A 17,615-nucleotide genomic window follows, 5' to 3' on the forward strand; every position below is an offset into this window, starting at 1 on the left:
TGTGAAGCCTACACCACGTCTATCCTGTACAAATTATAGTAACATGTTATTATATTGATTTGTGCAAGTGTTGGAGGGTTATGTTGCCACGTTATTGTTAAGCCTATGGGTTTTTGGTTTTAGTTTTGTCTTGCCTTCACCTACTCAACATGGCATCTTATTGGCTGGTTTGCGTGGCTTACTTACGAGGGAGGATGTTTCAGTTAGCACTGTACGTCAAAAGTTATTTTTTAACTCCCAAGTGATGGTTTGAACGTCCAATTTTGTAAATGTTATTAGAACATCATACACAAGATGCAGTTTTTTTGTACATAGTTGTTGTCGAGAATTTCAGCTAAAGCTTGCGTCTGTTTCATTACATTCATATTGTAATGAAACAAGCAGGGAGCATACCTCGAACTCTCGACCTTCTAGCCCGAAGTCCAGCGCGCTATCGACTGTGCCCCAAAAGCATGCTCAAGCGACATCCGCGCGTACAAACCCAGGTCGTTACGGTATGTTTTGTACAGTGCGTGAGTGCAGAGTTGAAAGTGAGCCATGCATTGCATGACGGGCAATTGTGTGCTGTTTCTATCAAGTACATTGTTAATATTATATTTTATATAGTAATTATTGTATTATTTTGGTAGCTACGTTGCCCAGTGAACAAGCACCAAACCAGCATGCGTGAGTGCAGAGTTGGATGGTGAGACGTGCATTGCATGATGTGAAATTTTGTGTTTCTATAAGAATAAATCTCCATGACTGGTGCTAAAAGCTGGAGTTCGTAACGATGATTGATTGTACACAACGCAAGAAGAGTACTGTTACACAGGCACGATAGCCACTACAATGAAGGACATATTATAATGACTATGCATATGCATTGCGTGCAGAACTTGATGAAGTGACAATGAGTGACGATGAATATCGTCAGTTAAATAGGTCCATCATGAATTATATGTGTGAGACACTACTAGCAGCATATATGCGCCCTTGTCCCTGCAGAGGATAGCTATATTTGGAAATAACTTGCACTTCCTGCGGAAGAAAGAATATGACCAAAGGCAACATACCATAATCAAATATTAATTGTAATGTTAATTTTGTCTGCCTTCACAGCAGAGATCACACTGGTAATGGCATTTACTTCAGGCATTGAAAAACAGGCATTGAGAGTTTATTTTTTATTTTTTATTTCACCTTAATTTAACCAGGAAGGCAAGTTGAAAACAAGTTCTCATTTACAATTGCGACCTGGCCAAGATAAAGCAAAGCAGTTCAACACATACAACAACACAGAGTTACACATGGAGTAAAACAAACATACAGTCAATAATACAGTAGAAATATAAGTCTAAATACAATGTGAGCAAATGAGGTGAGATAAGGGAGGTAAAGGCAAAAAAAGGCCATGGTGGCGAAGTAAATACAATATAGCAAGTAAAACACTGGAATAGTAGATTTGCAGTGGAAGAATGTGAAAAGTAGCGATAGAAATAATGGGGTGCAAAGGAGCAAAATAAATAAATACAATAGGGGGAGAGGTAGTTGTTTGGGCTAAATTATAGATGGGCTATGTACAGGTGCTTTTAGGGATTTCCTCTTCTTCCGAAGAGGAGAGGCGAAAAGGATCAGAGGACCAATATGCGGCGTGGTAAGTGTCCATGGTTCTTTTAATACGAAATAGTACACATGAACAACTGAATACAAAAAACGTAGAAAACCTAAACAGCCTTATCTGGTGCAAACAAACACAGAGACAGGAACAATCACCCACGAAACACTCAAAGAATATGGCTGTCTAAATATGGTTCCCAATCAGAGACAACGATAAACACCTGCCTCTGATTGAGAACCACCGCTATTTTGTAAATGACATCGCCAAAGTCGAGGATCGGTAGGATGGTCAGTTTTACAAGGGTATGTTTGGCAGCGTGAGTGAAGGATGCTTTGTTGCGAAATAGGAAGCCGATTCCAGATTTAACTTTGGATTGGAGATGTTTGATGTGAGTCTGGACAGAGAGTTTACAGTCTAACCAGACACCTAGGTATTTGTAGTTGTCCACATAATCTAAGTCAGAACCGTCCAGAGTAGTGATGTTGGACGGGTGGGCAGGTGCAGGCAGCAATCGGTTGAAGAGCATGAATTTAGTTTTACTTGTATTTAAGAGCAATTGGAGGCCACGGAAGGAGAGTTGTATGGCATTGAAGCTCGTCTGGAGGGTTGTTAACACAGTGTCCAAAGAATGACCAGAAGTATACAGAATGGTGTCGTCTGCGTAGAGGTGAATCAGAGACTCACCAGCAGCAAGAGCGACATCATTGATGTATACAGAGAAGAGAGTCGGTCCAAGAATTGAACCTTGTGGCACCCCATAGAGACTGCCAGAGGTCCAGACAACAGGCCTTCCGATTTGACACACTGAACTCTATCAGAGAAGTAGTTGGTGAACCAGGCAAGGCAGTCATTTGAGAAACCAAGGCTGTCGAGTCTGCCGATGTGGTGATTGACAGAGTCGAAAGCCTTGGCCAGGTCAATTAATACGGCTGCACAGTATTGTTTCTTATCGATGGTGGTTAAGATATCTTTTAGGACCTTGAGCGTGGCTGAGGTGCACCCATGACCAGCTCTGAAACCAGATTGCGTAGCGGAGAACGTATGGTGGGATTCGAAATGGTCGGTAATCTGTTTGTTGACTTGTCTTTCGAAGACCTTAGAAAGGTAGGGTAGGATAGATATAGGTCTGTAGCAGTTTGGGTCAAGAGTGTCCCCCCTTTTGAAGAGGGGATGACCGCAGCTGCTTTCCAATCTTTGGTAATCTCAGAACACTCAGAAAGAGAGGTTGAACAGGCTAGTAATAGTGGTTGCAGCAATTTTGGCAGATAAGATTTAGAAAGAAAGGGTCCACATTGTGTAGCCCGGCTGATTTGTAGAGGTCCAGATTTTGCAGCTCTTTCAGAACATCAGTTTACTGGATTTGGGAGCAGGAGAAATGGGGAAGGCTTGGACGAGTTGCTGTGGGTGGTGCAGTGCTGTTGACCGGGGTAGGGGTAGCCAGGAGGAAAGCATGGCCATCCATAGAAAAATGATTATTGAAATTCTCAATTATAGTGGATTTATCGGTGGTGACAGTGTTTCCTATCCTCAGTGCAGTGGGCAGCTGGGAGGAGGTGTTCTTATTCTCCATGGACTTTACAGTGTCCCAGAACTTTTTTGAGTTTGTGTTGCAGGAAGCAAATTTCTGCTTGAAAAAGCTAGCCTTGGCTTTTCTAACTGCCTGTGTATATTGGTTTCTAGCGTCCCTGAAAAGTTGCATATCACGGGGGCTGTTCGATGATAATGTAGAACGCCATAAGATGTTTTTGTGTTGGTTAAGGGCAGTCAGTTCTGGAGAGAACCAAGGGCTATATCTGTTCCTGGTTCTACATTTCTTAAATGGGGCATGCTTATTTAAGATGGTGAGGAAGAAATTTTTTTTAAATAACCAGGCATCCTCTACTGACGGGATGAGATCAATATCCTTCCAGGATACCCCGGCCAGGTCAATTAGAAAGGCCTGCTCGCTGAAGTGTTTCAGGGAGCGTTTAACAGTGATGAGTGGAGGTCGTTTGACCGCTGACCCATTATGGATGCAGGTAATGAGGCAGTGATCACTGAGATCTTGGTTGAAAACAGCAGAGGTGTATTTAGAGGGCAAGTTGGTTTGGATGATATCTATGAGGGTGCCCGTGTTTAAGGCTTTGGGGTGGTACCTGGTAGGTTCATTCATAATTTGTGTGAGATTGAGGGCATCAAGCTTAGATTGTAGGATGGCTGGGGTGCTAAGCATGTTCCAGTTTAGGTCACCTAGCAGCACGAGCTCTGAAGATAGATGGGGGGCAATCAGTTCACTTATGGTGTCCAGAGCACAGCTGGGGGCAGAGGGTGGTCTATAGCAGGCGGCAACGTTGAGAGACTTGTTTTTAGAGAGGTGGATTTTTAAAAGTAGAAGTTCAAATTGTTTGGGTACAGACCTGGATAGTAGGATAGAACTCTGCAGGCTATCTTTGCAGTAGATTGAAACACTGCTCCCTTTGGCCATTCTATCTTGTCTGAAAATGTTGTAGTTAGGGATGGAGATTTCAGAATTTTTGGTGGTCTTCCTATGCCAGCATTCAGACACGACTAGAACATCCGGGTTGGCAGAGTGTGCTAAAGCAGTGAATAAAACAAACTTAGGGAGGAAGCTTCTAATGTTAACATGCATGAAACCAAGGCTATTACGGTTACAGAAGTCATCAAAAGAGAGCGCCTGGGGAATAGGAGTGGAGCTAAGCACTGCAGGGCCTGGATTCACCTCTACATCACCAGAGGAACAGAGGAGAAGGAGGAGGGTAAGGGTACGGCTAAAATCTATGAGACTTGGCCGTCTAGAACGTCCGGAACAGAGAGTAAAAGGAGGTTTCTGGGGGCGATAAAATAGCTTCAATGTATAATGTACAGACAAAGGTATGGTAGGATGTGAATACAGTGGAGGTAAACCTAGGTATTGAGTGATGATGAGAGAGATATTGTCTCTAGAAACATCATTGAAACCAGTTGATGTCATCCCATGTGTGGGTGGTGGAACTGAAAGGTTGGATAAGGTATAATGAGCAGGGCTAGAGGCTCAACAGTGAAATAAGCCAATAAACACTAACCAGAACAGCAATGGACAAGGCATATTGACATTAAGGAGAGGCATGCTTAGTCGAGTGATCATAAGGGTCCAGTGAGCTGTGAGGTTGATTGGGCTAACGGCAATTCAGACAGCTAGCCGGGCCATCGGTAGCAAGCTAGCATAGGATGGAGGTCTGTTTTTAGCCCCCTCGTGCGTTTCCGTCGGTAGATTAGTGGGGCTCAGTGTGGTAGAGGGGATCAATCCAATTGGCAAAATAGTTATAGTTATAGTGACCCAAGAAAAATTGTCCGATAGACCTATTCAGATATCAGCCGATAAGACAGCTAACAATTAGCGGGCCGCAGATGGGCGTTCAGGTAACGTCGCGACAGAGGGGCCAGAAGGATAACTCCTTCGGGCAGATAACGTTGGTAGTCCAGTCGTGAAGGCCTGGTGGGTCTCCGCATCGGCAGTAATAGGTGATGGCAGCCCAGGAGTGGCTGATTGAACTCTTCAACTGGCTAGCTCTGGAATAATTTATGTTTGCTCCGGGATCGACGTAAGCCAATAGTCACACGGATAGCAGATAGCTAGCTGCGAGATCCAGGTGTAAATGTCCAGAGCTTGCGGTTGAAATCCGGGGATATGGAGAGAAAAATAGGTCCGGTATATTCTGGTCTGAGTCGCGTTGTACAAAACTGGCAATAGCTTTCCGAGCTAAAGGATAGCTGATGATCACAAGCCGTGGTTTGCTGAATACTAACGTTACCCAGTAAACTGGCTAGCTTCTGGTTAGTTTCTGGCTAGCTTCTGGTTAGCTTCTGGCTAGCTTCTATTGTGGATTTCAAATTTGAGGTAAATAATACTTTTTTAAATTGGTGAGGTAGGTTGGAGGAGAGTGTTTTGATGTTGAGTTTTTGGAAAAGAAAATATATAAAAGATATGCGAAGAAAGATGCAAATATATATATACACGGGGCACGACAAGACGAGGACAAAGGACGTCTGACTGCTATGCCATCTTGGTATATAAGTGTACGGGAAGCACATGTATTCTTCATCAGTTTAAATAAAGTTCTGAGTAATAATCTATTGTGATTATTTCATCAGCTAAACATTACATTCATGATTGTGAATGAGAATCCCGGATGGAAATAAATATCATATGGTTGAGTGTTCCCCATGAATAGCCTCAAGAGACTATACATTTTTTTTAAAGAGCATTTACGATAAATCCGACCAGATCTGATGTCTGAAATATATGATATTATATATCAATGTGGAATGATGGCTAACCACAAATCATAGAAATGTAATTTATCAACCTCTGTTCCCGGTGCCGACAGCACCGGGTCTTGGTCACCGCAACAGCGAGAGGGGCCAGGTGGTGGCGGTGAAGGTGGCCACGGCGCGGCAAAAGGAGGGGAGGAAGGACCAGCCTGGTTGGGCAAACCCATAGGCTAGAGTCTTGAAAAATGGGCCTGTAAAAACAGCCAGCTCATCTCATTTCCAAGACCCCAACTTTATTTTGGTTTTCCTCTTGGAATAAGGTCATGCCAATCATCATAAGTTTATTAGCCAATCAGCAGCATTTTATCCCGGGACTTAGCGTAATACCCGACCTGCCAGTTTGTTAGAATTTGTCTGTGCTGCTAGCCTATTTTCGGTTGTAGATCGCTCATGCTTATTATGTTTTATAATGTGTAGATATTTCTACATTAGTCTATTATTCTTTCTGCATCTAGCATGTGTTTGGGTCCACATAGCCTGTTTAGTTGTTGACATGCAAATAGGCATATTCTTTGCAATACTGTGCTATAGCCTAAATTCTCTTTTCTTTACAGAACCACAATTAGTATCAGAGAGAGTGGTGTTGTATGTGTGTGAGAATCTTAATCAAACCCTTGAACTGGAACTACTGCTTCCTCGTGTTCTGAACGGACACCCCGTGGTGGTTACTCACTTACATAATTGCTGTTCATTCTCTAACTTATTCTCGGGGAAATCCTAGTCACGAGGAATCGCCTGGGAGTGGGTGTCGATCGGTAGCTGGAAATCCAGGCTTTATCACATCTGTCTGTGATTGGGAGTCCCATAGGGTGGCGCACAGCGTTGTCGGGGTTTGGTCAGAGTAGGCCGTCACTGTATATAAGAATTTGTTCTGAACTGACTTGCCTACAGAGTAAAAATAAAAGTGTTAATTTAACTCCTATAGATTTGAATTCAACACTGTTTCAGATAACATTTGGTCCCGGTCTACATAGTGTTAAATTTACCCTAAATTGACCAAAATGGTGTTAAAATTTCACTGAATTGAGTTGAATTTACACTGCAATGACTGCATAATTTTACACTCCGGTTTAATTCCGACTCTAGTGCTCATTGACTCCTCATAGTGTAGAAATGACTCATCCTGGGTTAAAATAAGTAAAAACTGTTATTTTTACACCCCTTTTCTTTAATGTGTAGTTAAATAAAGGTTAAATCAACAACAACAAAAAATCAACAACAACAAAAAAGGGTAAGTATCCTTTCCCCCAGGGGAGCTTTTGGCATCTGACAATTTATACAACACGAAAAGCAGACACCGTTGTTCAACAGCTGTTGCTGAAAAACAGCGAGAGAACATCGCTAAATTGAAGTATAAATACATCCCAAGATTTACACCCATTGGTTTAGAGAGATGAAGGTGATAATTGAGCCCATAGGTTTAACAGCAAGCATTAGGAATGTGCATTATTGTGCAATGCCTTTAACCTATAAGGTAAATAGTGAATGGACTTCCGCACGTGGCTAATAGGAAAGAAGAGAAGAAGCTATGAGGACACTATGCTGATAAGGATGATACATTTGTATTCATTCCCACTATGCCCGTATAATAGGAAACAAAGTGAATTAAGTTATTATTATTATTTGTTTAACCTTTATTTAACTAGGCAAGTCAGTTAAGAACAAATTCTTATTTTCAATGACGGCCTCGTTCAGGGGCAGAACGACAGATTTGTACCTTGTCAGCTTATGCTTACTTGATTAAGTTAAATGAGCATTCAGACCAGACTTCCTGATTGAACTTCAGTAAACTACATTTGTGTGTCATGTTTTCAGCATCACGTGACCCTATTGTCAGTATTCGGCTACATTATTTTCTTTATTTCCTTTATCATTTCATCATAATGTGCCTAGGAAGCCTGTTCGGTTACAGCATAATGTGCCTAGGAAGCCTGTTCGGTTACAGCATAATGTGCCTAGGAAGCCTGTTCGGTTCCAGCATAATGTGCCTAGGAAGCCTGTTTGGTTACAGCATAATGTGCCTAGGAAGCCTGTTTGGTTACAGCATAATGTGCCTAGGAAGCCTGTTTGGTTACAGCATAATGTGCCTAGGAAGCCTGTTTGGTTACAGCATAATGTGCCTAGGAAGCCTGTTCGGTTACAGCATAATGTGCCTAGGAAGCCTGCTTGGTTCCAGCATAATGTGCCTAGGAAGCCTGTTTGGTTACAGCATAATGTGCCTAGGAAGCCTGTTCGGTTCCAGCATAATGTGCCTAGGAAGCCTGTTTGGTTACAGCATAATGTGCCTAGGAAGCCTGTTCGGTTACAGCATAATGTGCCTAGGAAGCCTGTTCGGTTCCAGCATAATGTGCCTAGGAAGCCTGTTTGGTTACAGCATAATGTGCCTAGGAAGCCTGTTCGGTTCCAGCATAATGTGCCTAGGAAGCCTGTTCGGTTACAGCATAATGTGCCTAGGAAGCCTGTTCGGTTCCAGCATAATGTGCCTAGGAAGCCTGTTTGGTTACAGCATAATGTGCCTAGGAAGCCTGTTCGGTTCCAGCATAATGTGCCTAGGAAGCCTGTTCGGTTCCAGCATAATGTGCCTAGGAAGCCTGTTCGGTTACAGCATAATGTGCCTAGGAAGCCTGTTCGGTTACAGCATAATGTGCCTAGGAAGCCTGCTTGGTTAATATGAAATACACTGAGTTTACAAAACATTAGGAACTGCTCTTTAACATGACATAGATTGACCATGTGAATCCAGGTGAAAGCTATGATCTCTTATTGACGTTACCTGCTAAATCCGCCAATCAGTGTAGATGAAAGGGAGGAGACAGGTTAAATAATTATTTTAAGCCTTGAGACAATTGAGACATGGGTCTCAGAGGGTGAACGGGTAAGACATAAGATTTAAGTGCTTTTGAACGGGGTATGGTAGTAGGTGCCAGGCACACTGGTTTGAGTGTGTCAAGAACTGCAACGCTGCTGGGTTTTTCACGCTCTACAGTTTCCTGTGTGTATTATGAATGGTCCCAAAGGACCCAATGGACATCCAGCCAACTTGACAGCTGTGGGAGCATTGGAGTCGACATGAGCCAGCATCCCTGTGGAATGCTTTTGACATCTTGGTGTCCATGCCCCGACGAATTGAGGCTTTTCTGAGGGCAAAAGAGGGAGCAACTCATTAGGAAGGTGTTCTAATGTTTTGTCCACTCAGTGTACAATAAACCAACCTCATTAGAACTGATTTGCTATATGATATGATTATGTTATGGAAATGTTAAATTCAACACTGAAAAATCAACGTATTTACTGTAAAAAGTCATTAGTTCTGCTGTCTACATCTTTCTGTTGAATCCCACTGCTTAGAACCATTTGAGACACCCAACTCAAAGAATGCCGTGTTTAATACTTAAAGTAATAACATCACCACCCATATAGTTATCTTTTTAAGTTCGAAATAGGAATTATGTATTGTGAACTATAAAGACTGAAGTTACTTGAACATGAATATTTTTTTTCAGTGAACATTAACATTTAGTGTCCCTTCTACTTAATTTATTTACCTTCATTACTCATTTTTGTCAAGTGTAAGTAGTTTTCAATGGCCATGTCTAAATGTTTAACTTTGTTTTACATATTTGACGATTTGTCATTTGAATCCACCTTAGCAGATACTCTTTAGCACAGTGCTCATTCCAGTAAGCTAGAAGCATTACAGGATGCTGCATTAGCCTCTGTCATTAAGAGTGGTGCTAATGACTTTGTTGTTGGTGGGAATGGCTTGTCTCATTATTGAACATCAATTTTCTTGACGGTTTTGATATCTATTCACCATGATGAATTACACCTCATAGCACAGCAAACTGCTTAATAGTATTGTAGAAATATACTTTTCTTTCTTCGAACATGCATACACAATTGTGTAAAAGTATCATAAAGTCTAAACATTTTGAATTACCCGCAATACTCTAAAAACAGAGCCACGTGACACTACTACGTATTCATAACTAGAAAAACATAATAATTTGATATAATCACAACACAGATAAATCAAGTGTTTTTTACTCAAATATCAATGTAAAGATGTAAAACAATACAATCAAGCAAGAACAGCTTATTTAATAAATGTTAGATTGACTGTAAAATATTAAACAATCATAACTTGTAGAAATTCATTAACTTAGATCAGCAGAACAAAGACAAATAAAGTTAGATTTACTCTATAACCTAATATTTGTTTTGTTAACAGTACTCAAAAACATTAAGTGTTAAGAACATCTGAGTGAGTACCACTTACAGACGTGCTCAAATTTGTTGGTACCCTTACAGCTCATTGAAATAATGCTTCACTCCTCCTGAAAAGTGCTGAAATTAAAATCTATTTTATCATGTATAGCTCATGACTTGGAGAGAAGCTTGATGTTACATACCTCTACAACCATATGGGACACTGACTGAACTTCACCTTGTCAGTAAACAATTTGCATGGCCAAATGAAGGCAGACCTGGCCTGATCAGAATGTTTAAAACATGCTACTATGAGAGACCTGCCGCCAGTATCACCATGACAAATGTGTAGATGAGGGGATGGCTGTTCGTTTTTATTGTGCTCAAGGAATCATTTTCCTTTTAATATTTATTCTATTTGTACTTTTTCCCGAAAAGTGTTGTGAACGGTTTGCAACGTGAAATTGCAAATAAGTTTTAACCTTAGATGATCAACTTGAAATGTAGCAGATGAACAAATCATGTAAGTACAGGACTTACTTGTAATATTATATGACTTAATTGCAGAGCCACTGTACTTATATGGTATGAATTTAACTTAATTAAGTGTGTGTGTTTATGCCTGGATGCATAAAGTGTTTGCCTCAACCATCTCTTCCACTCTGTTGCGACCAACTTTTTAAACTAAAGGATGTGTGTGTTGCTACAGAAAATGTGTGCACCAGCTGAGAACACATTGCACATTGTCTTTGTATTCTTACCAGTGATACAATATATTTAATGTATTAGTATTTCTAGGTTTAAAAAAAATGATACATTATAATCTTTTTGTAAAAATCAATTAATAATGCATATTGACTCTTGATCTTTATAAACTAGCCACTATTTTGTTCCTATTCAATTTGATGTTTAACGTCCCCTTTCACACAGGTCCATCTCTCTCTTTCTTTCTCTCGTCCCCCCTCTCTCACACATACATTGTATCAAATGCAGAAATTAGAATACTGTCACATTTGAAAACATTTTAATAAATATATTACAATTCATATAGCATGGCCTGTGCGTGATTCATTATAAAAAAAATATACATGATAAATAGAATATACGCTACACATTTAATTAGCAGTGTAATATAATATTGTGTCAAATAAAAGTGAATCTACAGACAAAGCAATGGTCTGTACTCGTTACACTCAAGAAACACAAGCTTAGCTTAGCTATATGATCATTTTTCATTTCCAATCGAAGAATAAAGGAATGTAAAAATGCTTTATTAAATCAACTGCCACTAATTCTCCAAATTGAACAGTTGATTTCCATTTTACTCGAAGGAGACACCGCAGGAACTGCTCTCAAATTCACACTTCACCCCGCTAATGCTGTCCACGCTTGGCTGACTGTTAACTCTCTGGTGAGTGTGAGAAAAGGGGAAAGTCTCAGACCGGGACATCCTCCCTCTGCCCTGTGAGGAATCGGAGGAAGAGTTAATTACCAGTCTCATGAACTCAGGGGCGGTGAATCTCCGAAGTAATCTGGTTCCCAACCCGGTGAACCCCGGTGGACGGACAGGAATCTTCTCTGGCTCCATCTCTTCTCTGTAAAAGAGGAGTTTGTTGAGTCGACCGTTCGGAGGGAGGCCGCCGCACTTCTGACTCCCTCTCCTGCTTGATTGAGCGATGTCATTATTTTCATCTTTTGGCGCCCTGGTGGAATCCTCAGGCGCTCTCGGAGATTGACCTTTGCCGTTTAAAAGTTCTTTTTGCGCAGTGACAGTTTTGTCAGCATCGTTTGTCATCTCACAGTTGCTCTCTTGACATTCAGTCTTGACTATCAGGGATCTTTCATCCTGCAGTGAGGCTCTCTTTAATTTCCTGGCTGATAGACTCATGTCACGCACATCCCCATGATAGGACTGCTTTCTGCTGCTCAGCAGGTCCAGGTTAAATGACTTTGCTTTGCCCCAGACTGAAATACTATCTGGCTCCTCCTGTTTCATTCGTCCATTTCTGCTGACATCTTTCTGGCTTGGCTCTGGGCAATGGCTCATTGTTTTACCCCCCCTTATGTGCCTTATCTTACAGTTCTGTGACTGTATCTGTTTGGCTGGGAATATGTCATCCTGTTCTTCTTCTGACTGGCCCCTCTCTAGGCAATTGCCTTTTCTCTCAAGGGACTTATTCTGGCATTTGATGCGCGCCCACAGCTCGTGGCTGTCCCCGACCCTCAGCTGTCTCTGGAACACCTTAGGAAGCTGGGCTTCATCCGTGCTGTGGAACGGTTTAGAGAACCTCTCCAGAACCTGCCTGGGGAGCTTGTTTGGTTGCCTCCGCTCGGTCCCTGCCTCTTTCCCGATCCCGACCTCCCCTAGTTGGTCATCTGACATCACCCCCCTCCTCCCAGAGTTTAGGGCCTGGACACACTGGTCGTGCCCAAAGAAGTTGGCCACCTGGATGGCAGAGTGGCCAGCGTGGTTGGTACGGTCCAGCCTCATGCCCATTCTTTTGAAAGACCTGACCAGGAACTCCAGCACGTGGCTGTGGCCGGTGTAGGCTGCGTACATCAGTGCGCTGTTCCCCCAGGTGTCAGACACATCAGGGTTTGCGTTGAACTGCACCAGAAGTTTGACCACGTCCAGTTGGCCCAGCTCACAGGCCAGGCTCAAGGACGTGCGCCCGTAATCGTCCTGGCAGTTCACGTCAGCCTCTTTCTCCAGCAGTAGACGGGTAAACTTGGCCCTGGCCATGGGGTCCTGCAGGCAAACGGCGAACATCAGAGGGGTGCGGCCGTTCTCTGTCTTGGAGTTGATGATGCGGTTGTCCAGCGCGTCCAGGACAAAGCGTGCGAGGTGCACTTTGCCACCATGCATGGCATCCAGGAAGGTCTTTGTGCCAGAGCCCTGGCGCAGATCCTTAGGTCTCATCATACTTAACAGTAAATTCTGGAGGTGAGCCTCAGACTGTGTTCTGAGATAGGAAGAGAGAGTGAATCCCGACCCTGTTTGTGTTGACGGTGTGTGTATTTACCTCAGAGTGAGCCTCAGTGAGGAGCTGCTGGCATTTTATACCTCTCTCTCGACACGCCCTCCCCACGTTGCCAGGGAAACAGCCATCTGAGGACCATTGTGCTGCTGCAACCTCCATTCAGAATAACCTGCCTCCGCCAGAAGAAAATATATGCTATTTCAACTGAATAATTACTCAAGGAGAAAAACATGACCAGTGTTTTTCATGTGTGCCAGGTAAAAGTGGCTGCAAAAGAGGTGCTTAAATCAGTCTCTTGTTTTTTCCCAGGCTACCATTCTTTCACACGGCAACTGTAATTAACTTTACCAGACTCTCTCACATGAATGAAAATAGAGAGCTTGGAGTCTCCATTTATGTCCTTTGTTGCTAAAGGTCAGCCAATGCGGCATGTTATGAAAGTTATAGTGTATCATATAATGACTCATACATATCCATCTTCTCTTCCCAAAGGTTTCAGAGGAGAATAGAGTATAGTCCGGTTAGAAGCACTGATTTATTAATAGACAGAACTTTTGCTTTTTAAGACGGAATGGGTGTTTCCATTCCGCCCTACCACTAAAACACCACCCTACCACCTAAATACCGCCTTACCACTAAAACACGGCCCTACCACTAAAACACCGCCTACCACTAAATCACCACCCTACCAGTAAAACACCACTAAAACACCGTACTACCACTAAAACACCGTACTACCACTAAAACACTGTACTACCACTAAAACACGCCCTACCACTAAAACACCGCCCTACCACTAAAACACCACCCTACCACTAAAACACCGCCCTACCACTAAAACACTGCCCTACCACTAAAACACCGCCCTACAACAAAACACCGCCCTACCACTAAAACACCGCCCTACAACTAAAACACCGCCCTACCACTAAAACACCACCCTACCACTTGAACACTGCTTAATACAGTGCCAATAAATGGAGGTATTGTTTACATAGTGTAGCGACTCCCCTCTACTCCCCGTTCCAGGAAACCTGGCCCTCGCTGCCTTTGATCACTTTGATCTCTGTAATCAGTGACAAGAACTCTGTTTGTAGGACATCTATTATTTTTCCACTTAACCTGCTCCATGCTGTAATACTAATAATAACCATGTCCTGTCCACGTGTCAGGAGAGAGGTTTCTGAACATAGCAACCTTGATAGTATATTATTGAGGATAATGTTTTTTTCATGCCCTCTTTGTCCTTTTGAAGTGTTTTGCAACCAACTGTTTTGTATATCACTGTTATTTTTTATTTTTCATATGATGGGTGATTATGCAATGTCGGGCACTTTGGCCGTGCAAACCTTCAGAAATTAAAACTTATTCAAACACCATTTTACCAGTACTGTACTTGTCTTTGATTTGTCTAGAAACTGTATCTGATAATGGCTGCGATTGTACTATTCAGGAATTTATATATTATTGTCATTTTTCCCAGACAGCCATAGACAAATGTAATTTCCATCACGTCATTAAACATCCATTTTAGTTGAAAATGAAATATCATACAATTGATTTATAATGGATTTCTTATACATTTGTACATGAACTTGTATTGAATATTATTTTAAGTGATGATTTTCAAGGTTTTACTAATATTAATAATTCCACATGATGCCTGAATGTATAAACTTGCCTTGCTGACTGCTGAAAACATTTTTTTATCATGTGAGATGAGAACAACCATATGATTTCCATATCTAAAATAAATAAATGTATGTCAATTATACATAATATACTAATTTACCTCAAAAATATGGGTTGTGATGGAAATTACAAGGTGTGGTGGAAATGACAAGGCGTGGTGGAAATGACAAGGTGTGGTGGAAATGACAAGGTGTGGTGGAAATGACAAGGTGTGGTGGAAATGACAAGGTGTGGTGGAAATTACAAGGTGTGGTGGAAATGACAAGGTGTGGTGGAAATGACATCTATGTAAAAAATTAAAAAACGAATGAAAACAACATTTTATTGCAAACATTTTGAACAACAACCATTGTTAAACATTTGCTTAATAGAAGACAATGTAAGATTACAAAACACTGGAACAACATGAGAACAATGTGTTACAGATGCTACAAGTAGACATTTTAGCACATACTGTATATAGAGGGAAGAGTTAATTGAGAGCTGCACATGTTTTATTTAATGGATGATTTTATGCCCTGCTTTGTATGTACTGTATAGTGAGTTTCCAAGTGTATCTAAGGCTTAGAAAGAGAGCTAAGTTCCTCCCAGACCAAGGCATCCAGCTCCATGTGCCTTTTAGTCACTGGATGGGGCTCAGGGACAAGTCCAAACACATGCTGTGGTCTGTACCATATGATGTCGTCTCTCATTGGCCAAAAAAAATGGTTGGGACCAACGCACTGATGGTTTTCACAAAAGCACCACTCTCTGCGTGAACGTCTTGCACGATACCAGGGTAAACGTCGTGATCATACTCCACACCACTTTCCGATCAATGCTTCACTTAGATCTTCAATGTGCTGGACGGTGCTTTGAGATGAGTTGAATTTTCCATCTTGGTCCACCTTTTCTTTTACTGTCAAATGTACAGAGAACATCTCCATGTTTCCCTCTTTGTTTTTCTTCTCTCTCTCTCTCTCTCTCAGCTTTGTTTTTCCACTCAAACCACCATGTCTGCTCACCAGCATCAAAGTCAGATGTTTTAAGCTCTTTGGCTTGGCAAAGGGAGCACTCTGTGTACATGCACTGTACATGCACTGCATTTCTTCAGGTTCTCACAGCACAAAGACTCAATATCTTTCTCAATGTTGCTGCAGCTGATCACTTTGTGATACTGTAGTTTGTCCGCCATGAACTGGAGGTTGGCGTGGGTTTTGCAGAGACATGTGTCCCTATCCTGGACTGTTGGCTTGACAACCCAAAAAGGATGTCTTTTGCAGAATTCACAGTAGGAAATTTGAATTTCTGAATATTCCCTCCTAAACTTCTGATAAAGGTTCTGAATTGTGCCATTCAAGAAGCGCTTTTGCTTTTTCTTCTTGTTCCTCGTTAGTGTGTCCTTTTTCCCTGTTGTTGCTCTGCTGTTGTCGTCACGTTCTTAGAATCTAGTGATTTCCTCTTCTAGTGCAGTACTAATTCTGTTACACTGATTTTTCCTGGAGTATTGAAGACTTGAAGGCCTGTTTTCATTTGCCCTCATTGCTTTTGCTGAAAATCCAAATTCCCTGTTTGCGGCTTTGACCAGGCCATACTTTCTCAGGATGTTGCCTCTGAGCATTTTTTAAGCCACTTGTTTGTCCTTGGCACTGCACATGTTTTATACTTTTGTTTTAACTCTGCAGTGATGGCAGTTTCAAATAAAAGTGACGGCAGTGTAGCCTAGTGGTTAGAGCATTGGACTAGTAACCGGAAGGTTGCAAGTTCAAACCCCCGAGCTGACAAGGTACAAATCTGTCGTTCTGCCCCTGAACAGGCAGTTAACCCACTGTTCCCAGGCCGTCATTGAAGATAAGAATGTGTTCTTAACTGACTTGCCTGGTTAAATAAAGGTAAACTAAAATCCTTCAAGTTCTTCCAAGTTCCCTTCATTTCCGTCTTTGGGGAATCTTGTCTCTTCATTTTGTTCATCAGTCAATCATACCTTTTTTGTATTTCTCAGCTTTCCGTAAAGCATTATCAAGTTTGACATTTGTCATACTAAGATCTCTGTATGCTTTTGAGCGACCTCTTCCAACCTTTTTCCTTCCAGCAAGTATTCGACTTCTCATTCCTGTTGCAGACGATGAGGAAGGGGTACCAGGGTGTGCATCGGGGGCAGGTATGTTAGGGGCAGGTATGTTGGCCTAATGTTCTGGCTGCAAGTCATCTGGTAACTAAGGTGGTGTGTTGCCTGATAGGTAGGTTTCCATTTCAACTGTTCTTTTTAAAGTCTGTCTTCAATTCCATTGGTTACATTTCCATTGCCTTCTCTTGTTTCTTTGTTCTCGCTTTGTAAACTCAGAGATAGATTTCACTTCTCCCCTCTCTTTTTTCTTCCAGTATCTCACCCCATCTTTTTGCAGATGTTCCTGGTATCGTATAGGAAACTTTTTTATGTTGTTTCTATATGTCTCTGACCTTGTGCTGTTTTATGTGGCATAACTTGTGCACACCTTGTAGCATTTCTAGATTAAATTAATTTAAAAGCTGACTAAATAAGCATAACGTTTTTTTTAAAGTAAAGATAAAAAACAAATAAGATAATGGATTTGTGTCATTTCCACCACTTTCTGTAATTTCCCCCACACTTAAGTCTGTAATGGAAATGACTGTGAAGGAAATTACATTTCTACAGTTTCTGGAGAAAATTGACAGACTGCTTAGCATGCTTTGATTAGTTTTACAGCTAGCATATCATTTACACTAAATACATAAAATATTTTAAAAAATATATAAAGTTCTTCCACAAATTAAAGAAAGTATAGCCTGTTTGGAAATGACTGACAATTAAACTATTCTCT

General features: G+C 41.6%; 1 protein-coding gene across 1 annotated transcript; it reads right to left on the minus strand.

Annotated features, from left to right (window-relative positions):
* Positions 1-11,435: 11,435 nt before the first annotated feature.
* Positions 11,436-13,043, minus strand: LOC135526971 (uncharacterized). The gene has a single exon (XM_064955642.1). The coding sequence runs from the start codon at positions 13,041-13,043 to the stop codon at positions 11,442-11,444; it is 1,602 nt and encodes a 533-aa protein (XP_064811714.1). The 3' UTR covers positions 11,436-11,441.
* Positions 13,044-17,615: the final 4,572 nt, after the last annotated feature.

The sequence above is a fragment of the Oncorhynchus masou genome, chromosome 32, assembly GCF_036934945.1.
Source record: "Oncorhynchus masou masou isolate Uvic2021 chromosome 32, UVic_Omas_1.1, whole genome shotgun sequence".
NCBI classification, from domain to species: Eukaryota; Metazoa; Chordata; class Actinopteri; order Salmoniformes; family Salmonidae; genus Oncorhynchus; species Oncorhynchus masou.

Bases quoted from the DNA above. Each gene is read 5' to 3' on its own strand.
- LOC135526971 (XM_064955642.1), bottom strand. From the start codon at position 13,043: ATGATGAGACCTAAGGATCTGCGCCAGGGCTCTGGCACAAAGACCTTC.